This window comes from Mobula hypostoma, chromosome 14 (genome assembly GCF_963921235.1).
Source record: "Mobula hypostoma chromosome 14, sMobHyp1.1, whole genome shotgun sequence".
Taxonomy (NCBI): domain Eukaryota; kingdom Metazoa; phylum Chordata; class Chondrichthyes; order Myliobatiformes; family Myliobatidae; genus Mobula; species Mobula hypostoma.
Window position 1 is genome coordinate 74,181,142 of NC_086110.1, and position 25,249 is coordinate 74,206,390.

The 25,249-nt window shown below is 46.8% G+C and overlaps 1 protein-coding gene across 1 annotated transcript; it reads left to right on the forward strand.

The window, feature by feature from the left end:
• Positions 1-623: 623 nt before the first annotated feature.
• si:ch211-189a15.5 (uncharacterized) lies at positions 624-25,230 on the forward strand. The gene is made up of 2 exons (XM_063067236.1): positions 624-1,082; positions 21,128-25,230. The coding sequence occupies exons 1-2, from the start codon at positions 756-758 to the stop codon at positions 22,547-22,549; spliced, it is 1,749 nt and encodes a 582-aa protein (XP_062923306.1). The 5' UTR covers positions 624-755; the 3' UTR covers positions 22,550-25,230.
• The last annotated feature ends 19 nt before the right edge of the window (positions 25,231-25,249 follow it).

The following is a 25,249-nucleotide window of genomic DNA, read 5'->3' on the forward strand; positions in this document are numbered from 1 at the left end:
GTGATAGGTGAAGACAGGTAGGTGGGAAAGGTCAAGAGCCGGAGAAGAAGGAATCTGATAGAAGAGGAGAGTGGGCAATAGGGTAAAGGGAAGGAGGAGGGGATTCTGGGGGAAGTGATAGGCAGGAGAGAAGAATGAAAGGTCAGAGTGGGGAATTGAGTGGGGGGTGGGGAGAATCTGTGCACTGGAAGGAGAAATGGATATTCATCCCACCAAGTTGGAGGGTACCCAGACGGAATATAATATCCTCCGCCCCGAGGGTGGCCTCATCTTAGCAAAAAAAAAAATCAGTGATGATAAATCTGATTCTGATCTGGGGAGGGAAATGGACAGTTGCCATTTCTGGGGAGACCCTTCGTCCGACTGGATCCCGTTGTCCCGGTGAAGGTCACAGCCCTGAACGTCGACTGTCCAGTCCCCTGACTGAGTTCCTCCAGCACCTTTGTGTGTGTGTGTGTGTGTGTGTATGTGTGTGTGTCTGTGTCTGTGTCTGTGTCTCAACCAGCATTAAATTTCCGCCGTCCTGCACGACTTCCCCCGGCCGTCTATTGATGGTGAACCAAGCAATCTACGGAGGACTGAGAGCGCATGTGTACTTTCGCTTTTCCGCACTTGCCCTTGGCCCGGGCAGGGGAGCGGAGCGGAGCGCTGGCAGGCAGTGACACATTGTTGCCGACGCGGCCGCTGCAACAAACCGTGAAATTGACACATTGTATCCAGCTGCCTTTTGTCCGTGACGCCCACCCGCTTCCAACATGGGTAGTCGCAGCAAGCAAGAAGTTTACCAAAACTTCCTGGAGTTTTACCGAGAAGCTCTCGCCGCGGGCACCGCGTCGCCCTGCACCGGGGAAGAGCAGGTGCGTCTGGGCAGGCATTTCCTCAATTCCGTGCCCAGCTCGGGACACCGATTCCAGTTCCTGGATTTCTACCGGCTCGCCCTCGATTTTTTTGTTGGTACCGGGGGAGGTCAGCATTTGAGACGCGATGGCTTCCGGGGCCTAGGCAAAGCCTTCGAGCTGCTGGAGATGCTCGCCGTCAACCTGTACTTGTGGCCTTGGCGGAAGGAGATCAAGTCGATCAAGGTTGGTGCGCTCAGGGTTTAAAGGATGGCCAAATGGACTTTTCCAGTTGCTTAAACTCCATCAGTCAGCAATGGGTTAATCTTGGGGCTGGTGTTATTTTCCGGTTTTGAGCTGTTCCCAGGGTCTGAGTGGTAGAGGTCTGTAATCTGGAGTTTGGGAATCTGAACGCTGGGTGTGGTCAAGGTGCAGAAAGATATATGGAACATTATAGCAAATACAGGCCCTTCGGCCCACTATGCTGTGTCGTCCTTATAGCCTAATCCTAGGATCAATCTAACCCTGCCTTCCCTCATAGCCCACCATCTGTCTTTCATCCACGTGCCTATCTAAGAGTTTCTTAAATGCCTTTAATATATTTGCCTCTACCACCACTCTTGGCAGGGCGTTCCACACACCCACGACTCTCTCGATATATATAAAAAACGAACTATATAACCATATAACAATTACAGCACGGAAACAGGCCATCTGGGCCCTTCTAGTCCGTGCTGAACTCTTACTCTCACATAGTCCCACCGACCTGCACTCAGCCCATAACCCTCCATTCCTTTCCTATACATATATCTATCCAATTTAACTTTAAATGACATCCCTCCCTATATTTTCCAACAAACGCCTTAGAATTATGCCCCCTGATATTATCGATTTCCACCCTGAGAAAAAATCTCTGGCTGTCCGCTCGATCTCTGCCTCTTATCATTTTATACACCTCTATCAGCCTTTGTGTGCAGCTTTTCATTGATTCTTTTGTATTTCCTTGTTCTATTGTGAATGCCTACAAGAAAATGAATCTCAGGGTAGTAAAGAGTGAGATACACTCAGGAATGGAACCCGGTCTGGTCTTCTGCTGCAGCCAACCCACTTCAAGATTCGACATGTTGTGCATTCAGAAATGCCTTGTGCACTCTACTGTTGTAACACATGGTTATTTGAGTTACTGTCGCTTTCCTGTCAGCTTGAACCAGTCCGGCCATTCTCCTCCGACCTCTCTCATTAACAAGGCGTTTTCACCCACAGAACTGCCTCTCACTGGATGTTGCTTGTTCTTCACACCATTCTCTGTAAACTCTAGAGACGGTTGTGCATGAGAATCCCAGGAAATCAGCAGTTTCTGAGATACTCAAACCACCCCACCTGGCACCAACAATCATTCCACGGTCAAAGTCAATCAGTCATATTTCTTCCCAATTCTGAAGTTTGGTCTGAACAACAATTGAACTTCTTAACCATGTCTGCATGCTTTAATGCATTGAGATGCTGCCACATGATTGGTTGATTAGATATTTGTATTATTGGGGTGTACAGGTGTAACTAATAAAGTGGACACAGATTGTATACAATACTTAAATAATTTACTTTGAATGTTCAAATCACCTGGCATCCTCCTTCACTCCAAAGAGAAAAGCACCAGCTTGCTCAGCCTGATATGCTGTATGGACCAGGCAGCATTCTGGTGTTGCTCTTACATGGGGTCAGAACCAGAAAGGAAAAGGGTCAGACCCTTGGAGCTGAGGTGGTGTAGGGTATTGCTATTAGTACTTGAATCAGAATCAAGCTTAGTATAAGACATAAGAGCAGAATTAGGCCATTCAGCCCGTCGAGTCTTCTCCGCCATTCCAACATGGCTGATTTATTAACCCTCTCAACCCCATCCTACTGCCTTCTCCTTGTAACCTTTGATCCCCTGACTAATCAAAAACCTGTCAACCTCCGCTTTAAATAATGGCTTGGCCTCTACAGTCGTCTGTCGCAGTGAATTTCACAGATTCACCACCCTCTGAATAAATAAATTCCAATTCACCTCTGTTCTAAAGGGGCAGCCCTCTATTCTGAGGCTGTGCCCGCTGACCCTAGACTCCCCCACGACAGGAAACATCCACTGTTTCCACAGACATATGTCGCATGGTGGTACGAGAGGGTATTGTACTTGGTTTTCTATTTTCCATGCTGAGATACAGTGACTATCTTTTGTTTACTTGCCATCTAGACAAATTAATTCCATGCATACAGTACAGTGCTTTGCAAAAGTCTACGCCACCCGAGGTTTTTTTTACATGGTTTTAGATGGAATGGCCTTCACAGAGCCCTGATCTCAACATCATCGAGACCATCTGAGATTACCTGGAGAGACAGAAGCAAGCGAGACAGCCAAAGTCTGCTGAAGAACTGTGGCAAGTTCTCCAAGGTGCTTGGAACAACCTACCAGCCGATTTTCTTATAAAACTGCATGACAGTGTACTAAGAAAACTAATGCATTTTTAAAGGCAAAGGGTAGTCACACCAACTATTGATTTGATACTGAGCGGAAATCCTGCAAAAGGTAGTGGATTTGGCCCAACGCATTATGGGTACAGCCCTCTCAACCGTTGAGTACATCTACATGAAACCCTGTTGTAGGAAAGCACCACCCAGGCCATGCTCTTTTCTTGCTGCTGTCATCAGGTAGAAAGTACAGGAGCCTCAAGACTCACACCACCAGGTTCAAGAATAGTTAATGCCCTCAACCATCAGGCTCACTGGGCTAAGGAGGGGAAAAAAGATAAGTCATGATTGAATAGCGGAGCAGACTTGATTGGCCAAATGGGCTAATTCTGCTCCTATATCTAATCACTCATCTATTGAGAAGTTTCCACAACCAATGATTTCACTTTAAGGACTCCTTGTCTTGTTATTTCGTGCTCTGGTTATTTATTGCTATCTATTTATAGTTGCATTTCAACAGACTGATATCTTCTACGCTCTTCCTCTTCCATTTGAACCTGTTTACCGTTACCATTCTATAGATTTGATGAGTGTGCCCGCAGGAAAAAATAATCTCAGGGTTGTATGTGGTGACATATATGTACTCTGATAATAAATTTTATGTTGCACTTTTGAACTTTGATTTGATTTTGTTTTTTGCTGTTCACTGCTCATTATAGTAACTTTTTGATATTTAGAAACTCTTCATTTCATTATTTTTGAAAGCATCTTTGCTTTACAGAATTTTTTTACGTCTGCCCAAGACTTTTGCACAGTACTGTAGATCAAAAGGAAAGCAGATTGCAGAACATAGTGCTACAGTTACGGAGAAAGTGTAGTGCCAATGGACAAATATATTGCAATGGTCAGGAGGAGGCAGATAAAAGCTTGTGCAAAAAGGTTTGCAAAGGTTATAAAAGGTTTGTGCAAGACTCTGATGACACTGGGGTAGAAGCTGTTCTTGTGCCTGGTGGTACGTGTATCTTCTGCCCATGGGACGGGTGAGAAAACAAGGTTTTTGATTATGCTGACTGCTTTCCCAAGGCAGCGGGAAGTGCAGACAGAGTCCTTAGAGGGGAGGCTGGTTTCCGTGATGTGCAGGGCTGTGTCCACAGCTAGTAAAACTAGAAAGTTCTGGAAACAGAAACAAGAGAAAACCTGCAGATGCTGGAAATCTAAGCAACACACACAAAATGCTGGAGGAAGTCAGCAGGCCAGGCAAAAGAGTACAGCCGACATTTTGGGCCGAGACCCTTCATCAGGACTGGAGAAAAGAGATGAGAAGTCGGAGTAAGAAGGTGGGGGGAATCACTCAGCAGATCAGTCAGCATCTGTGGGGAGAGAGAGCCTGTGTTAATGTCTCAGGCCAGGGGAATCATCAGTTGGACACATTAACTCCATTTCTCCACAGATGCTGCCTGACTCAGTGAACATTCCATAGTTCAAAGTAACTTTATTATCAAAGTACACATCTGTCACGTGTGTCATGTACCCCATGACGGGTTAAAGATCCAGCAGAAATGGAGTCCAGTATTGCTATTAACTAATGGTATTTATTAGTAATTATGCAATACAGTAATATAAATGCAGATAAATCAAACAGGTTAGCAATGATTATATGTAAGTAAGTGTGGAAATATATGAAAACCAAGCTTCAAGTCTAGGGGTAAATAGATAGTCTTATGATGATGAGTAAAGTTCAGTTCAGTTCGTGGTATTGAGTTGAGTAGTGATGGAGAGAGAGAGGGAGAGATTTGAGTCTTCAGGTGAGCTGACACCGTTGATCTTCCCGTTGTCCTCCAAAATCCTTTAGAAGTCACCAACTGTGGCCACAACAAAGGGGACTGTTCTTCTGTGGTGGAATTATCAACCCAGGCGAGGATTGGACGCACAAATAACTCCCCACCAGTCACTCCCTTTTCACACTGTGAGAGCTGCTGATCAATCCTCCTGATCGATCCTCCAAAACCCACTTTTTCTGTGGGCACAACAAAGCTCATTCAGTGTCCAAAACCATGTGTCTCAGGGTCTATCATCTGACCTTCTATTTATCTCACCATGCTGAGTACTAGCTGTTCATCAAACAGCTCCTCCCTTCTCTCTCTGTAGGAACCAGGAAATGGCTAGTGTCCTTGTAGAAAGTGTAAACATGCTATGAGCAGTCTTCGCCTCTCTCTTTCTTTCTCTCTCTTTTTAACAAGGTGTCTGTGTTGGGCATCTCGCTCTCGCTCTCTCCAGAAGTACAGTTCATAGGGGTCATTCAGGACCTCATCACACCAGATACAACCTTACTATTCATTTTTTTGCAGGCATTGAAACAGAGAAACATAGAAAACTTACAGCACAATACAGGCCCTTCGGCCCACAAAGCTGTGCTGAACATGTCCTTACCTTAGAACTACCTAAGCTTACCCATAGCCCTCTATTTTAATTAGTTCCATGAGGAGTCTCTTAAAAGACCCTATCAAGTTCAATCTGGATAAGTGTGAGGTGCTGCATTTTGGAAGGACAAACCAGAAGGCTGAGTACAGGGTTAATGGTTGGTTACTTGAGAGAGTGGATGAACAGAGGGACCTCGGGGTTCAAATCCATACATCCCTCAAGGTCATTGCACAGGTTGCTAGGATAGTTAAGAAGGCCTATGGGATGCTAGGCTTCATTAATAGGGGGATTGAGTTCAAGAGTAGAGAGGTCATGTTGCAACTCGACAAATCTCTGGTGAGACCACACTTAGAGTATTGTGTTCAGTTCTGGTCACCTCATTATAGGAAGGATGTGGAAGCTATGGAGAGAGTGCAGAGGAGATTTACCAGGATGTTGCCTGGATTTGAAAACAAGTCTTATGAGGCAAGGTTAGCAGAACTGGGACTTTTCTCTTTGGAGTGTAGAAGGATGAGAGGGGACTTGATAGAAGTCTACAAGATTATGAGAGGCTTAGATAGAGTGGATAGCCAGTACCTGTTTCCCAGGGCACGAATAGCAAACGCCAGAGGGCATATTTACAAATTAAGAGAGGGAAATTTAGGGGAGACATCAGGGGTAAGTTTTTTTACACAGAGGGTTGTGGGTGCCTGGAATGACTTGCCAGGGATGGTGGTGGAGGCTAAAACATTAGGGGTATTTAAGAGCCTCTTGGATGAAAGAAAAATAGAGGGTTACGGGGTAGGGTGGGTTTAGTACTTTTTTTTAAGGAATATATGGGTCGGCACAACATCGAGAGCCGAAGGGCCTGTACTGTGCTGTAGTATTCTAGTGTCTAGTGTCTAGTTTCCGCCTCCACTGCCGCTGGCAGCCCATTCCACGCACTCACCACTCTCTGCGTAAAAAAACTTACCCGACATCTCCTCTGTACCTACTTCCAACCACCTTAAAACTATGCCCTCTCATGCTAGCCATTTCAGCCCTGGGAAAAAGCCTCTGACTATCCACACGATCAATGCCTCTCATTATTTTGTATATCTCTATCAGGTCACCTCTCATCCTCCGTCGCTCCAAGGAGAAAAGGCCGAGTTCACTCAACCTATTCTCATAAGGCATGGTCCCCAATCCAGGCAACTTCCTTGTAAATCTCCTCTTCACCCTTTCTATGGTTTCCACATCCTTCCTGTAGTGAGTCGACCAGAACTGAGCACAGTACTCCAAGTGCGGTCTGACCAGGGTCCTGTAGAGCTGAAACATTACCTCTCAGCTCTTAAACTCAATCCCACGATTGATGAAGGCCAATGCACCGTGTGCCTTCTTAACCACAGAGTCAACCTGCATAGCAGCTTTGAGTGTCCTATGGACTCGGACCCCAAGATCCCTCTGATCCTCCACATTGCCAAGAGTCTTGCCATTAATGCTACATTCTGCCATCATATTTGACCTACCAAAATGAACCACTTCACACTCGTCTGGTTTGAACTCCATCTGCCACTTCTCAGCCCAGTTTTGCATCCTATCAATGTCCCGCTGTAACCCCTGACAGCCCTCCACACCATCCACACTACCTACAACACCCCCAACCTTTGCATCATCAACGAATTTACGAACCCATCCCTCCACTTCCTCATTCAGGTCACTTATAAAAATCATGAAGAGTAGGGGTCCCAGAACAGATCCCTGAGGCACACCACTGGTCACCGACCTCCATGCAGAATATGACCCGTCTACAACCATTCTTTGCCTTCTGTGGGCAAGCCAGTTCTGGATCCACAAAGCAATGTCCCCTTGGATCCTATATCTCCTTACTTTCTCAATAAGCCTTGCATGGGGTACCTTATCAAATGCCTTACTGAAATCCATATACACTACATCTACTACTCTTCCTTCATCAATGTGCTTAGTCACATCCTCAAAAAATTCAATCACGCTCGTAAGGCATGACCTGCCCTTGACAAAGCCATGCTGGCTATTCCTAATCATATTATACTTATAACCATATAACAATTACAGCACGGAAACAGGCCATCTCGGCCCTTCTAGTCCGTGCCGAACTCTTACTCTCACTTAGTCCCACTGACCTGCACTCAGCCCATAACCCTCCATTCCTTTCCTGTCCATATATCTATCCAATGACAACATCAAAGCTGCCTCAACCACTTCTGCTGGAAGCTCGTTCCACACAGCTACCACTCTCTGAGTAAAGAAGTTCCCCCTCATGTTACCCCTAAACTTTTTCCCTTTAACTCTCAACTCATGTCCTCTTGTTTGAATCTCCCCCACTCTCAATGGAAAAAGCCTATCCATATCAACTCTATCTATCCCCCTCATAATTTTAAATACCTCTATCAAGTCCCCCCTCAACCTTCTATGCTCCAAAGAATGAAGACCTAACTTGTTCAACCTTTCTCTGTAACTTAGGAGATGAAACTCAGGCAACATTTTAGTAAATCTCCTCTGTACTCTCTCAATTTTATTGACGTCTTTCCTATAATTCGGTGACCAGAACCATACACAATGCTCCAAATTTGGCCTCACCAATGCCTTATACAATTTCAACATTATATCCCAACTCCTATATCAATGCTCTGATTTATAAAGGCCAGCATACCAAAACCTTTCTTCACCATCCTATCCACATGAGATTCCACCTTCAGGGAACTGTGCACCATTATTCCTAGATCCCTCTGTTCTACTGCATTCTTCAATCCCCTACCATTTACCATGTATGTCCTATTTTGATTACTCCTACCAAAATGTAGCACCTCACATTTATCAGCATTAAACTCCATCTGCCATCTTTCAGCCCACTCTTCTAAGTGGTCTAAATCTCTCTGCAAGCTTTGAAAACCTACTTCATTATCCACAACTCCACCTATTTTAGTATCATCTGCATACTTACTAATCCAATTTACCACCCCATCATCCAGATCATTAATATATATGACAAACAACATTGGACCCAGTACAGATCCCTGAGGCACACCACTAGACACCGTCCTCCAATCTGACACATAGTTATCCACCAGTACTCACTGACATCTCCCATCCAGCCACTGCTGAATCCATTTTACTACTTTGATATTAATGCCTAATGATTGAACCTTCCTAACTAACCTTCTGTGTAGAACCTTGTCAAAGGCCTTCTCCAAATGTTCATAAATCCTGCCTCTCAGGATCTTCTCCATCAACTTACCAACCACTGAAGTAAGACTCACTGGTCTATAATTTCCTGGGCTATTCTCTACTCCCTTTCTTGAATGAGGGAACAACATCTGCAACCCTCCAATCCTCCGGAACCTCTCCCATCCTCATTGATGATGCAAAGATCATCGCTAGAGGCTCAGCAATTTCCTTCCTCGCTTCCCACAGTAGCCTGGGGTACATCCCGTCCGGACCCAGTGACTTATCCAACCTGATGCTTTCCAAAAACTCCAGCACATCCTCTTCCTTAATATCTACATGCTCAAGCTTTTAAGTTGGCTGCAAGTCATCCCTACAATCGCCAAGATCCTTTTCCGTAGTGAATACTGAAGCAAAGTATTCATTAAGTACCTCCGCTATCTTCTCTGGTTCCAAACACACTTTTCCACTGTCACGCTTGACTGGTCCTATTCTCTCACATCTTATCCTCTTGCTCTTCACATACTTGTAGAATGCCTTGGGGTTTTCCTTAAAACTGCCCGCCAAGGCCTTCTCATGACCCCATCTGGCTCTCCTAATTTCATTCTTATGCTCTTTCCTGCTAACTTTATAATCTTCTAGACCTCTATCATTTCCTAGTTTTTTTGAGCCTTTCATAAGCTCTTCTTTTCTTCTTGACTAGATTTACAACAACCTTTGTATACCACGGTTCCTGTACCCTACCATCCTTGCCCTGTCTCACTGGAACATATCTACGCAGAACCCCACAAATATCCCCTGAACGTTTGCCACATTTCTTCCATACGTTTCCCTAAGAACATCTGTTTCCAGCTTATGCTTCCAAGTTCCTGCCTTTTAGCCTCATATTTGCCCTTACTCCAATTAAAGGTTTCCCTAACTTGTCTGTTCCTATCCCTCTCCGATGCTATGGTAAAGGAGACAGAGTTGTGATCACTATCTCCAAAATGCTCTCCCACTGAGAGACCTGACACCTGACCAGGTTCATTTCCCAATACCAGATCAAGTACGGCCTCTCCTCTTGTAGGCTTATCTACATATTCCTGAACACACTGTTATGTACCCCGTAACTGGGTTGCCAAACCAGCAGAAATGGATCACTCAGTTGGAGTCTGGAGTACTAGAACTAAGAAAGTTTTATTAAAGAAACAAGCAACACAGTAATCGAAAGGATAATAAATGCAACAGTTCAGCGATGATAAACACACATGTGCACAGAATTAAGATAACAGCATCAATCAAGCTCTATCGTTGTCTAGGGGTAAATGACCAAATTTAAAAGTGACTCAAAGTTCAGTCCAGTTTAGTAGTTCAGTTCGCAGTAATCGTTGCCCTGGCGATGGACAACGTGGGGGGAAGAGAGAGATAGAACAGGAACAACTGATCATTCAGAACGGCTTCACTCACAGACCGGCGAGATAGCTCACAAGCAACTTTTGGGCGGGTCCTTGGTGATGTCACCTGAGGTCACCGACTGTGACCCCTCCTCCAGATGCGGTCGATCCTCTGCAGTGAACCCGGTACCCAGGCAAGGGCGGACACACACCGGGTTCCCGCTGATCGTACCTTTCCACCCTGGTCGTTGTCTGATACTTCTCACCCACTCGTGAGAGGCGCACCGCTTCCAGGGTCTCGTTACCTCGGGTGGCGTGTGTGTCCTGCCTTAGCGAACCTGTCCCTTTTTATCCCCCTGCTGGGGTATCGCCTGTCCATACTTCAAACAGTTCAAGGTTCAAAGGGGGGAGCCGCTCCAGACAGCTCTCTCTCCCCCGTCCCTTCATTACACATCTCCAGACGCTGCTCCATTGTTCCTTATCTCTCCTTCCCCTGAGGGCAGGTGGCAGACCACTTGCTGATGTCACTGATGCTAACCCAGGCCAGCAAACATCTTAATTTTATGTGTATTCTCGTCACACTTCCCCCCTTTAAGGATTTTTACCGGGAGGTAAAAATTACAAACATGAATACATTATTTGATACATACACAAATATACATCTTTAACAGCTATTTGGCTAATACAAAGAGTTTGAAGCTGTCAACACCTTGACAGACAGTCATCACATTTTCTGTTCCTTTTACACGTGTTATTAATAATCCCTTAGACCAGGCTCCAACTCAGCAAACTTCATAGTGGCCAAAAACACTGATGAATTGCGATCAATGTAACCTCTCATTTGGCTTTTTCCCGGACCACAATAACAAGGGTCGTCCCATTCCGACTCAGTTTTCTCTCGCAAGGGCTTAGTAGGAGGGGGACGGGTATTGACCGCAGAGTTATTGCAAAACTTCCTGCAGTACCCCACCATCTCCAAGAGCCTTCTGAGGGCCCTCTTGTCTGTCGGGGTTGGGAGGTCAGCGATAGCCTGCACTGTAGCTTGCATCACTGCCAGCTGCCCCTGTGTCACCACAATTCCCAGGTAAGTGACCCTCGTGTGGCCGAATTCATTTTTTTCAAGGTTCACTATCAAACTGGCTTCAGACAGCCGTATTAAATTGCCAATACACACCTCTGTGTTCATCAGCCCTTTAGTCACTGAATTACTCAAAAAATATGGGTGTTGTTTACTAGGCCGCCCTATTGTAACAGACACCACCCAACGTCCCAGTTCTTTGCATTTCCTCGGGACAATCAAACCCACGGGCGTGAGTCGTTTAATTACTTCTGCTAAAGATTCGCTTTGTTCGGGGATTAAGGGAGAGACCTTATCAGTAGACCTGGCCAAAACAATAGCCTTCTCCCATCTGATCGATCCCATACTAATCTTTTCAAAATGTTTTTTTCCTCTTATCAGGGGGCCCCTAGCTTCACTGATTTCCACGCTAACACCGACTAGGTTTGTTAGCATATCAAAAGCCGGTGACCGTCTCAGTTCGCGTCGGTCATGATCAATAACATTCTGCCCCCTGGGCAGCCGGTAAATCTCTTTCATGATTCCACCAACTGTTTCCTCCAGCACCGCAAAATGTCCACTGGGGGGTACCTCGTGGGCCATGTTAAAAACCTTATCCCCATAACTCTTTTGCACCACCCCCCATTCCTCATCTGCGGATACTGTCCTTGATTTCCCTTTCTTCCTTAGCACTTCCTCCTCCGCACAATAGCTTGTCAAGGCTGTGTCAGAGAGAGCGGTCTCTGCCACAACTATCAGCCCCTCGTCTCGCTCCTGCGTCTGCACAAATTCTTTCCTGGCTACTGCTACGTCTGTCCCAGCTCCCTCACTACCTCTTATCTCACTACACCCTGTCTCATACAAGGTTGGCAAAAATGTTTCAGCTAAATTCACTATCGCGGGCCGGTGATGAACCTGTGAGTCCATGGGCGGGGCCTCAATGCTGGCAGGCTGACCTGTCAATCTCACGACTGGGAACACGATTCCTCCGGCGATGTCATTACCGAGCAAGACTTCCACGTCTTTCATCAGTAATTCGGACCTCACCCCGATTGTGACTAGTCCAGAGACCAGGTTGCTCTGTAAGTGTATCTGGTGCAAAGGGACTGACTCTGTCCCTTCCCCAACACCTTTGACCTCTACCTCCCCAGTCTGGGTCTCTGAGCTAAACTCTAATACACTCTTCAGTATTAGTGACTGACACGCTCCCGTGTCTCTCCAGATCCGCACTGGAACTGGTTTTAACCTCTCCTTCACTGATACCAGTCCGGCCGAGATAAACCTCTCGCGCCCTTCCTGGACTTTTTCAGACCTGTCTTTCCCTAGCGGTTCGCTTAACAGCTCGATACAGCCATTCCAAATTTCCGCTTTTCCTTTCCCCGTCTCCTTCTTTGGGGCAAAGCACCTGGACGCAAAGTGTCCGACTTTCCCACAATTATAACAGACGACCCCAGGAGACTTCCGACCAGACTGCTCCCGGTCTACCTTATCCTTTTCACTAGTCCCCGGCTTACTTTCTGACTTTTCCGGCGGACTCTCCCCGCCGTCCTGACTACCCTTCTGGTAGCCTTTACTCGGGGCAAACTTCATTTTATGCGTCAACGCATACTCATCCGCTAACTTAGCAGTTGCGGCTAACGTGGCTGCCTCTTTCTCATCGAGGTAGGGTCTCATACCCTCAGGGACACAACCTTTAAACTGCTCAATCAGGATCAGTTGTAGCAGTCTGTCATAATCCCCCTCTACCCCCTTTGAGGCGCACCAACGCTCACAATATGTCTGCATCTCACGGGCAAACTCCAAATACGTGCGGTCCCACCGCTTCCTCGCATTCCGGAACCTCTGCCGGTATGCCTCCGGGACCAACTCATAAATCCTGAGGATGGCCTCTTTCACCACCTCGTACTTCTGGGCATCTTCCGCGGATAAAGCGGAGTAAGCTTGTTGGGCTTTCCCTTTCAGTACACTCTGAAGTAACACAGCCCACTTATCCCTTGGCCATTCCTGACTTATAGCCACTTTTTCGAAGTGGAGGAAGTACCGATCCACGTCGGTATCGTCAAATGGGGGAACCAGCCTAACCTCCTGGGTCGCCCGGAACCCTCCACCTTGGTTCGGCACGAGCCCCTGCTCGGCCCTTATCTTTAACTTCTCCAGCTCACATTCCCTTTCCCTCTGTTTCCCTCTCTCTTCTCGCTCCCATTGCCTCTCTTTCTCCTCTCTCTCTAACTGTCTGTTCCTCTCTTTCTCTTCTCTCTCCAACTGTCTTTCTCTCTCTTCGTGTTCTAACTGCCGTACCCGGAACTCGTGCTCGAGTCTCAGTTTTTCAAGCTGTACCTGTACCGCGTCTCCAGCAGGTTTTTCAATAGACACCACCCCCAGCTCACCTTGGAGAAACACACCTTTAGATACATAGTGCTCTACAATAGCTCTGTGTATCTCCTCTCTCCTCATTGTCGACTTCACCTTAGCAAGATTCAACTGTTTGGCCACAGCTATCAATTCCGATTTCCTGGCATCCTCTAATGCCTCCAAGGTCGGCGCCTTTATAAATTCCTCAGCCTCCATTTCTGCTGTTTGTCTTTTCTTTCTTTCGGGAATTTTAACCCAATCAATTTACTCCGTCCCAAATTTAGCGTTCAAAATCGCGGACGAGAACCCCACTTATGTTACATACCCCGTAACTGGGTTGCCAAACCAGCAGAAATGGATCACTCAGTTGGAGTCTGGAGTACTAGAACTAAGAAAGTTTTATTAAAGAAACAAGCAACACAGTAATCGAAAGGATAATAAATGCAACAGTTCAGCGATGATAAACACACATGTGCACAGAATTAAGATAACAGCATCAATCAAGCTCTATCGTTGTCTAGGGGTAAATGACCAAATTTAAAAGTGACTCAAAGTTCAGTCCAGTTTAGTAGTTCAGTTCGCAGTAATCGTTGCCCTGGCGATGGACAACGTGGGGGGAAGAGAGAGATAGAACAGGAACAACTGATCATTCAGAACGGCTTCACTCACAGACCGGCGAGATAGCTCACAAGCAACTTTTGGGCGGGTCCTTGGTGATGTCACCTGAGGTCACCGACTGTGACCCCTCCTCCAGATGCGGTCGATCCTCTGCAGTGAACCCGGCACCCAGGCAAGGGCGGACACACACCGGGTTCCCACTGATCGTACCTTTCCACCCTGGTCGTTGTCTGATACTTCTCACCCACTCGTGAGAGGCGCACCGCTTCCAGGGTCTCGTTACCTCGGGTGGCGTGTGTGTCCTGCCTTAGCAAACCTGTCCCTTTTTATCCCCCTGCTGGAGTATCGCCTGTCCATACTTCAAACAGTTCAAGGTTCAAAGGGGGGAGCCGCTCCAGACAGCTCTCTCTCCCACGTCCCTTAATTACATATCTCCAGACGCTGCTCCATTGTTCCTTATCTCTCCTTCCCCTGAGGGCAGGTGGCAGACCACTTGCTGATGTCACTGATGCTAACCCAGGCCAGCAAACATCTTAATTTTATGTGTATTCTCGTCACAACACTTAACAAACTCCACCCCATCTAAACCCCTCACTCTAGGGAGATGCCAATCAATTTTTGGGAAATTAAGATCTCCCACCCCAACAACCCTGTTATCATTACTCCTTTCCAGAATCTGTCTCTCTATCTGCTCCTCAATGTCCCTGTTACTATTGGGTGGTCTATAAGAAACACCCAATAGAGTATTGACCCCTTCTTATTCCTAACTTCCAACCACAGAGATGCCATAGACAACCCCTTCATGAGTTCCCCTTTTCTGCAGCCATGACACTATCTCTGATCAACAGTGCCATTCCCCCACCTCTTTTGCCTCCCTCCCTGTCCTTTCTGAAACATCTATAGCCTGGCACTTGAAGTAACCATTCCTGCCCCTGCACCATCCAAGTCTCTGTCATGGCCACAACATCATAGCTCCAAGTGCTGATCCACACTGTAAGCTCATCCGTTTTATTCATGATACGCCTTGCATTAAAATAGACACATCTCAAACCATCGGTCTGAGTGCGTCCCTTCTCTATCACCTGCCTATCCTCCCTTTCTCACTGTCTCCAAGCTTTCTCTGTTTGTGAGCCAACTGCCTCTTCCTCCGTCTCTTCAGTTCGGTTCCCACCCCCAGCAATTCTGGTTTAAACTCTCCCCAATAACCTTTGCAAACTTCCCCGCCAGGATATTGGTTCCCCTCAGATTCAAGTGCAACCTGTCCTTTTTGTACAGGTCACACCTGCCCCAAAAGAGGTCCCAATGATCCAGAAATCTGAATCCCTGCCCCCTGCTCCAATCCCTCAGCCACGCATTCATCCTCCACCTCACTCTATTCCTATACTCACTGTCACGTGGCACAGGCAGTAATCCTGAGATTACTATCTTTGAGGTCCTGCATTCACAGTGAATACAAAGATACACAATGGAATCAATGAGAAGACTACTGAGTAAGGTGAACAAACTTTTCAAATACAAATAAAAACAAAAGAATAATAAATATCGAGAATATGAGGCGAAGAATCATTGAAAGTGAGTTCACGGGTTGTGGGCAACCCATACGTGAGCTCAGTGATGGGGCAAGTGAAGTTATCACCTCTAGTCCAAGATCCTGATGATTGAGGGGTAATAACTATTCCCAAACCTGGTGGTGGTATTCCTGAGGCTCCTGTACCCTCTCCTCTCTGGTTCAGGATTCTGATGGTTGAGGGGCAATGACGGTTCCTGAACCTGGTGGTGTGGGACCTGAGGCTCCTATACCTCCTTTTTGATGGCAGCAGTGAGAAGAGAGTATGACCTGGGTGGTAGGGGCCCCCTGATGCTGTTTTCCTGCGACAGCGCTCTGTGTCGATGTGCTCTGCCCTTATTTTAGATTTTCAGTATCTGCCTTTTTTCTTACTTTGAAAGGAGGTTTTCTTTGAAATTTCTGCACCGGGAGCTTGTGGGTTATCAGTCACTGAGTCAACTTGAGATAATTTGTTGAACATTTGAGTTGAAAGGGGGATTGGACAGGAAAAGAGAGTCAGTCGGAGGATCTACCATGGGAGAACATAGAACAATACAGCACAGAAACAGGCCCTTCGGCCCACAATATTGTGCCTAACCAATTAAATTAGTAATCAAATAGCCATCTAAACAAATCTCTTCTGCCTACACAGTGTCCATATCCTTCTATTTTCCTGACATTCACGTGCCTATCTAAACATCTCTCAACGTCTAAAGTATCTGCCTCCTCCAACACCACCAGGCAGCACGTTCAAAATCAGAATCGAGTTGAATGTCACTGGCATATGTGGTGAAATGTGTCATTTTGTGGCAGCAGCACAGTGCAATACATAGGAATGGAAATACATAATTAAAAACTAAATTGCAATAAAAAGTACATATATAATTAAATAAGTGAGCAGAAAGGTAAGAAAAATAGTGAGTTAGTGCTGATGTCCATTCAGAAATCTGATGGTGGAGGGGAGTGTGTGTCTATCCAGCTCCTGTACCTCCTTCCTGACGGTAGCAATTGCAGGCACCCACCACTCTCTGTGTATTTAAAAAAGAGTGCCCCTCCCATCTCCTTTGAAATTACTCGCTCTCACCTTAAATATACGCCTTCTGGTATTAGACATTTCAACTTTAGGGAAAAAGATACAGTGTGTCCACTATCTGTGCCTCTCATAATCTTATAAACCTCTATCAGATCTCCTCTCGTCCTCCGGCGCTCCAGAGAAAACATCCCAAGTTTTTCCAGCCTCCTTGATAGCACATGCCCTCTAAACCAGGCAGTATCCTGGTAAACCTCTTCTGCACCCTCTCCAAAGCCACAAATTCCTTCCTCAAGTGGGGTGACCAGAACTGTATGCAGTACTCCAGATGTGGCCTAACTCGAGTTTCATAAAGCTGCAACACAACTTCCTGACTTTTGAATTCAATGCCTCAACTAATAAAGACAAGCACAGCATATATCTTCTTCACCTCCCTATCAAACTGTGTAGCTACATTCAAGAAGTAAAGAATAGCTTAATTCTGAATCTGTGGGTGGGATCTTTGATATTGTTGGGAGCTTTACTGATGCAGAGGGAAGTGTAGACTGAGTCGATGGACGGGAGGCTGGTTTCCGTGATATGCTGACTGTGTCCACAGTTTACTGCAGTATCCTGCTGAGCAGTTGCTACAACAAGCTGTTTTACATCTGTGTAATAAAAAATGGTGAGAGTCGACAGGCATGACAAATAAAATTACAAAGAGAAGATCTAGTTCCTTCGGGATGCAACCCTGAGGACACCTCAACCCCTCACCGGTGTCACCAACTGAAGCGTTGCAGGATGTCATAACATCAAGATAGAGGATGCGGCACTCAGAGGCTTCTGTAGTCAAGCGTCGATGTCGACCTGCTCCCCCTCCTCCCTCCCTATCCCCCCTCACATCCCCTCACTGTCCTCCATACCCATCACCCACCATCTCCCACCTAACCCCCACCCCTACACCACCCCACTCTTCTGCCAGCGCCCCGCTCTTCTGCAAACCACTCCTGCCCCCCAGTCTTTGCGCAGCACGCCCCTTCCTTCGTCACCCCCACCCTTCATCACCCCCCCCATCATCATCCCTCCTCATAAGAAAAGAACAAAAGATATTCGGCCCATTGAATCTGCTCCACCATTCACTCATAGGCTGATCCAATTCTTCCAGTCATCCCCACTCCCCTGACTTCACCCCATACCCATTGATGCCTGGCTAATCAAGAACCTATCTATCTCTGCCTTAAATACACCCAATGACTTGGCCTCCACAGCCACTTGTGGCAACAAATTCCACAAATTTACCACCCTCTGACTAAAGTAATTTCTCTGCATCTCTGTTCTAAAATGACGTCTTTCAAACCTGAAGTCGTGCCCCCTTGTCCTAGAATCCCCTACCATGGGAAATAACTTCGCCATATCTAATCTGTTCAGGCCTTTTAACATTTAGAATGTTTCTATGAGATCCCCCCCAGTCATTCTCCTGAACTCCAGGGAATACAGCCCAAGAGCTGCCAGACATCCCTCATATGGTAACCCTTTCATTCCTGGAATCATTCTTGTGAATCTTCTCTGAGCCCTCTCCAGTGTCAGAATATCCTTTCTAAAATAAGGAGCCCAAAACTGCACACAATACTCCAAGTGTAGTCTCACGAGTGCCTTATAGAGCCTCAACATCACATCCCTGCTCTTCTATTCTATACCTCTAGAAATGAATGCCAACTTTGCATTCGCCTTCTTCACAACCAACTCAACCTGGAGGTTAACCTTTAGGGTATCTTGCACAAGGACTCCCGAGTCCCTTTGCATCTCTACATTTTGAATTCTCTCTGCATCCAAATAATAGTCTGCCCGTTTATTTCTTCCACCAAAGTACATGACCATACACTTTCCAACATTGTATTTCATTTGCCAATTCTTTGTCCATTCCCCTAAACTATCCAAGTCTCTCTGCAGGTTCTCTGTTTCCTCAACACTACCCGCTCCTCCACTTATCTTTGTATCATCAGCAAATTTAGCCACAAATCCATTAATCACATAGTCCAAATCATTGACATACATTGTAAAAAGCAGCGGTCCCAACAGCAACCCCTGTGGAACTCCACTGGTAACTGGCAGCCAGCCAGAATAGGATCTTTTTGTTCCCACTCTCGGCCAATGCTCCACCCACACTGGTAACTTCCCTATAATTCCATAAGACCATAAGACAAAGGAGCAGAAGTAGGCCATTCGGCCCATCAAGTCTGCTCCGCCATTTTATCATGAGCTGATCCATTTTATCCTATTTAGTCCCACTGCCCCACCTTCTCACCATAACCTTTGATGCCCTGGCTACTCAGATACCTATCAATCTCTGCCTTAAATACACCCAATGACTTGGCCTCCACTGCTGCCCGTGGCAACAAATTCCATAGATTCACCACCCTCTGACTAAAAAAATTTTTTCACATTTCTGTTCTGAAAGGGCGCCCTTCAATCCTGAAGTCATGCCCTTTCGTACTAGACTCCCCCATCATGGGAAACAACTTTTCCACATCCACTCTGTCCATGCCTTTTAACATTCGAAATGTTTCTATGAGGTCTCCCCTCATTCTTCTAAACTCCAAATTCCATGGGCTCTTACCTTGCTAAGCAGCCTCATGTGTGGCACCTTGTCAGAGGCCTTCTGAAAATCAAAGTACACCATGTCTACTGCATCTTCTTTGTCTACCCTGCTTGTAATTTCCTCAAAGAATTGCAGTAGGTTAGTCAGGCAGGATTTTCCTTTCAGGAAACCATGCTGGCTTTGGCCTATCTTGTCATGTGCCTCCAGGCACTCCATAATCTCATCCCTAACAATCAATTGCAACAACTTCCCAACCACTGATGTCAGACTAACAGGTCTATAGTTTCCTTTCTGCTGCCTCCCACCCTTCTTAAATAGCGCATTAACATTTGCAATTTTCAAATCATCCGGTACAATGCCAGGATCTATCGATTCTTGAAAGATGATCGTTAATGCCTCCGCAATCTCTCCAGTTACTCCCTTCAGAACCCGAGGATGCATTCCATCAGGTCCAGGAGATTTATCCACCCTCAGACCATTAAATTTCCTTCTCAGTCGTAATTTTCACCGCACAAACTTCACTTCCCTGACACTCTTGAATGTCTGGTATACTGCAGACGACTTCCACTGTGAAGACTGATGTAAAATACTCATTCAGTTCCTCTGCCAGCTCTGCATCTCTCATTACAACATCTCCAGCGTCATTTTGTATTGGTCCTATATCTACCCTCAACTCTACCCTCCTTTATATATTTAAAAATGCTTTTATTATCTTCTTTGATATTAGTCGCCAGCTTCCTCTCATAATTTATCTTTTCCTTCCAAATGACCTTCTTAGTTTCCTTCTGCAAGTTCTTAAAAGCTCCCCAATCCTCTTTCTTCCCACTAGCTCTGGCTTCATTATATGCCCTCTCTTTTGCTTTTACTTTGGCTCTGACTTCACTTGTCAGCCACGGTAGTGTCCTTCTTCCCTTTGAAAATTTCTTCTTATTTGGAATATATCTGTCTTGCACTTCCCTCATTTTTCGCAGAAACTCCAGCCCTTGGTGCTCTGCTGTCCTTCCTGCAAATGTCCCTTTCCAGTCACTGGGCCAGTTGCCTTCTCACGCCATTGTAATTTCCTTTATTCCACTGAAATATCAACACACTGGATTTTATTATTTCCCTCTCAAATTTCAATGTGAACTCAATCATCTTCACACCCCCTCGTCAACCCCCCTTCCTCCCTCTCACCCACCACTCCACTTCTCCTCCACCTCCCCCCCCCGCCCTTAATTGAACTGGTAGATGCTGACTTCTCACCATTAAGGATATGCAGAAAGCAGCTGGAAAAGGGCCAGTAATGTCAGGGAGGATCCCACCCACCCTGCTCATGGACTGTTTGTCCCTCTCCCATCAGGGAGGAGGCTACGTAGCATCAGCTCCACCAGACTTAAAAACAGTTACTTTCTCCAAGCAGTAAGTCTAATCAACACCTCCACTCACTAGCCTACCCCTCCACACCCCCCAACCACCACTAGTTTATAATTTCCTGTCAGTCACTTTATGGACACCCAATCAATATATATAAGCTGTCTTATGTATTTATATTTATTGTGTTTTTTTTAATGACTTTATGTTTGTGCTGCACTGCAGCCCAAATAACAATTACTTTGTTCTTACACTTGAATACAAAGAATGACTTTAAACAATCTTAAACCTTGAACCTTGGAAGAGCAGGTGAATGTCATTTGGTAAAGTCTCTAACACAGTCTCTTTCATTTCAGACCTTCACTGGAGCCTTTGTCTACTTTATCCAACCTGTCTTTGCGCCCAGTGATCTTCAGGAGATCTTGCAAAAGCTGGGCTATGTTCGGCAAGGAGCCAGCAAATACGTGATATCGGAGCAGGTCAGCGAGGAGGACATTGGCCAGCTGGGATTTGAGTTCTTCTTGGCCCGGGCGGAGTGCGAGCTAATGCAGGAGATGCTGAACGAAGCTACGCATTGCAGGTGTGAGGATATCGTCCAGCTGAGGCGCATTCCCCCTCCGAGGGAAGCTGACAGCATGAATCCCCAGAACGCTGGCTCAAGGTTGGGTGAAGGGGCTGTTGTGGGAAACAACTGGAGCCCCAGGTCAGACCTGCCCTCCAGCAAAGACCCTGCCCAGTCTGAATTCTCCGACGCCCCCTTGCCCCTGACAGAGAACAACACTGGTGGAATCTTCGGAGGAGCATCTGAGGCCTCAAATGATCCCCTGGGGTCCTCGAGGCCTCCCATTCCCGATAATATTGACCTTTATAATGACTGCAATGATGAGGATGTGAGAGACAATAGCCACTTCTTGCCCATGCAGACGCAGACGGAGCAGTGCAATTCTCTGCTGGTTTTGGACCAGTCACTGTTGAAAAACGCCAGCATCGCATCAGTTGGAAATCTGTCCCCCGGGCAGACAGGGCCCCTCTCCATGAACCTTTACTCCAGCTCAATTCTGATGGACCAGCAGCTCGATGGCAAACCCCCAAGCAACCAGGGGGGTGATGCCCTGGGCCAGAGAGCCCCACCAAAATCGGAGGCAGCCAAAGAGGAGAGTGCCGAGGTCCGGAGGCCCAGCCGAAGCACTCAGAGTAAGTCCCCCCAGTATGACAGGTTGGTGGACAATTGTAAAAAGAATCACGTCACGACGGTGGAGATAGAGCTGAAGAACCTGAACTCTGATAAGCTTCCCTACTCCACAGTGGAGACCGCAAAGGGTGCCTTGTTCCACCAGGGGGGCCACTTTGGTGTGTCTGAGTCTCAGGAGCCACTGGGGTTCAGAGGGCAGTGCCGGACTCAGCTGCCGCCAGCGTGTCACATGTCGAGGACCTCCGAGTGTTGCCTGTGTTCACCAGCGGCGTTCCCCGCCGGGCAGCATCCGCTGGACGCCCACGAGTTCCGAGACAGCCCGGCCCAGGGGGTCAGCGTGGTCCGCGAGCCGCCCCAGTCCCACTACATCCCACCCAGCAGCCCCGGGGACCGGCCCCTCCCCACTGCCAGCACGTGCCGGGTCTGCTGCACCGCCCTCACCCCTGCCCAGCCAACGCGTGAGGAGTGTCTCCAGTTGCAGGAGGTGGCAGTGGGCGGCGACCCAGACTCCTACATCTTCGTCAGCCGGGTGGCGTGCGGGCGGTCCGACATGTGCTGCCAATGCCAGAAAGGCAACAGCCACTAGAGACCCAGCTCCCTCCGACGTTGACTTGGAGAACTTCCAGGCGGGTCAAATCCACTGGCCATTCCTGACTCGTTTACAGTTTTGCCGCACCGGTCTCAGAAGAGTGAATTGACCACCGGTTGCTCCCTGCCAGACTCGACGCTGTTTCGAAAAAGTGCTTGCACGCGAAGATCGGTCTTCTGCTGACTGGTTTTGGCCAGGGAGAATGGCCACTGAGTCTGAAAAGAATCAAAGAAGAGCTTTATTTGTCACGTGTACATTGAAACATACATTGAAATGCATCGCTTTGCATTGATGCCAACACTGTCCCAGGATATACGGGGAGGAGTGAGTGCCTGTAAGTGTCACCATGCTTCTGACACCGAACACAGGACATTGGGACTAGGGTGGACTGGTTGAGCCAAAGGACCTGTATCTATGCTGTATTGTCTTTGACTACGTTGTTTCCAGAATGTTCCACCACTGAGGTTTCTATTCAGTCTGCAGTTGCTGTGTTTATCTCTACAGCTTTTCCTGAATGAGGGTGGAACAGTAAAGATGATTAGTTTTATTTGTCACGTGGACGTCAAAATAGAGTGTAAGGCATCACTTACATCAACGACCAACACGGTCCAAAATCGTGCTGGGGGCAGCCTGCAAGTGTCACCGTGCTTCGGGCACCGACGTAGCGTGCTCACAACTTACTCACCCTAAACCGTATGTCTTTGGAATGCGAGAGGAAACGCCTGAGAGACGGTGGCAGGAATTGAAGCTGGTTCACTGGCGACGTAGTGTTACACTAGCTGCTACGCCCGCAGCTTCCCTGCACTGAGTGTTAGACCAGTGGTCTGGCCAGGGCTTTCATTTCTGCTGCCTGGTTTTGCATGGGGTGAGCAATCACACGGTCTGGATCAAGGACGTGAATCTCTCAACACCAACGGCCGACGACAGTGTGAAACCACTGACTACCAGTTAGTGAGTGGACATCAAGCACTTTGGCCGGGGGCTTTTTGGTCCACCTCGCCTTTTCTCTGAATGAAAGCAGCACCCTCGTTGGGGAAGCAGTGAGCCGTGAAGGAAAAGGCAAACCCAGAATCACCATCAGAATTAATGTACAGATTATAATACAAAATTAAAATAATAGTGCAAAAAGAGAGCAAACAAAAAGAAACGTCTGAATTAGTGTACGTGGGTTCGTTGTCCATTGAGAAATCGATGGTGGCGGGGGGAAAGCTGTTCCTAAAACTGTGTGACTCCTGTACCTCCTCCTTGATGGTAGCAATGAGAAGAGGGCATGTCCTGAGTAATGGGGGGTCCTCAATGACGGATGCTGCCTTTTTTGAAGCATCATCTTTTGAAGATGTCCTCAGTGCTGGGGAGGATGTCTGCATGGGTTGTGGGAGTCAATGGCAAGTCTGGTGTTGGTTGGCCATCCCTCACAGGTCTGTTGCTGCAGTGCCTTCTCTGTCAGTTGACCATATAGAATTGTACGGCACAGGCCCTTTGATCCACTGTGTCCTGGTACCAATCTAAACTAATCTCATCTGCCTGCACATGATCCGTATCCCTCCATTGCCTTAAGTTCACGTGTCTGTCTATCTTAAACACGTCTATTGTACCTTTTTCCACCACCTCCCCTGGCAGAGTGCTACAGGCACCCACCATCTCTGTAAATAAATACTGACCCTGCATGTCTCCTTTAAATTTCCTTCTCTCACCTGACACCTATGACCTCTAGTACCTGATGCTTGCACCCTGAGAATAGACAGTCAGTGTCTTTTCCCATCTGTGCCTCTATCAGATCTCCCCACAACCTCCAGTGCTCTAGAGCAGGGGTTCCCAGCATGCGCTCCACAGACCCCTTGTGTAGTGGTATTGGTCCACAGCATAAAAAAAAAAATTGGAAACGCCTGCTCTCGAGAAAGCAACCAAATTTGTCCACCCTCTGCTTGTGCTCGTAAATTCCAGTGCAGGTTGACATCCTGACGAAGCTCCTCTGCACACCGTTCTGCAGACAAAGTTTTACACAGTTCTTACCGACTCCATGTCTCGTATAGACAATGGCCTGACCAATGAAGACAGGCAAGCCATACAAGTTCACGTTTATTGTCGTCAGATTGTACATATATACAACCAAATGAAACGTATATCACAGCATATAAAACAAAATATTACCATAAATTCATAAGATATAATTCAAAATGCATGCAGTTGTGCAGTACAGGTAAACAGCTGGCTGTCCCGGTGCCAGGATCGCGGTGGTGGCCGAGTATTTATTAGTCTCACAGCCTGAGGCCTTCTTTACAACCTTCTCTACTTATCTTGCTGCTTTCAGAGAGCTATGGACTTGCACCCCTAGATTCCCCTGTACACCATTGCTCCTAAGGGTCTTTCCATTTACTGTGTATTTTTCTCCTGCATTAGACCTTCTCATCCAGATCAAACTCTCTCTCTGCCATCAGAGTGTCACATTAACCCAGATCAGCCAATCATTCAAGGAGATGGAAACCTTTGGGTATTAAAATTGAAAGTAAATTTATTATCAAAGTGTATTACCATATCTTGTTGCCACTTACAGGAAAATAAAGAAATGCAAAAAAAAACTAAACGTATCCAAAGACTAGCAAACAACCAATGTTCAAAAGAAGACAAACTGTGCAAATAAAAAGTACTGAAACCAGGAGTTGTCGAGTCCTTGAAAGTGAGTGTGTAGGTTGTGGA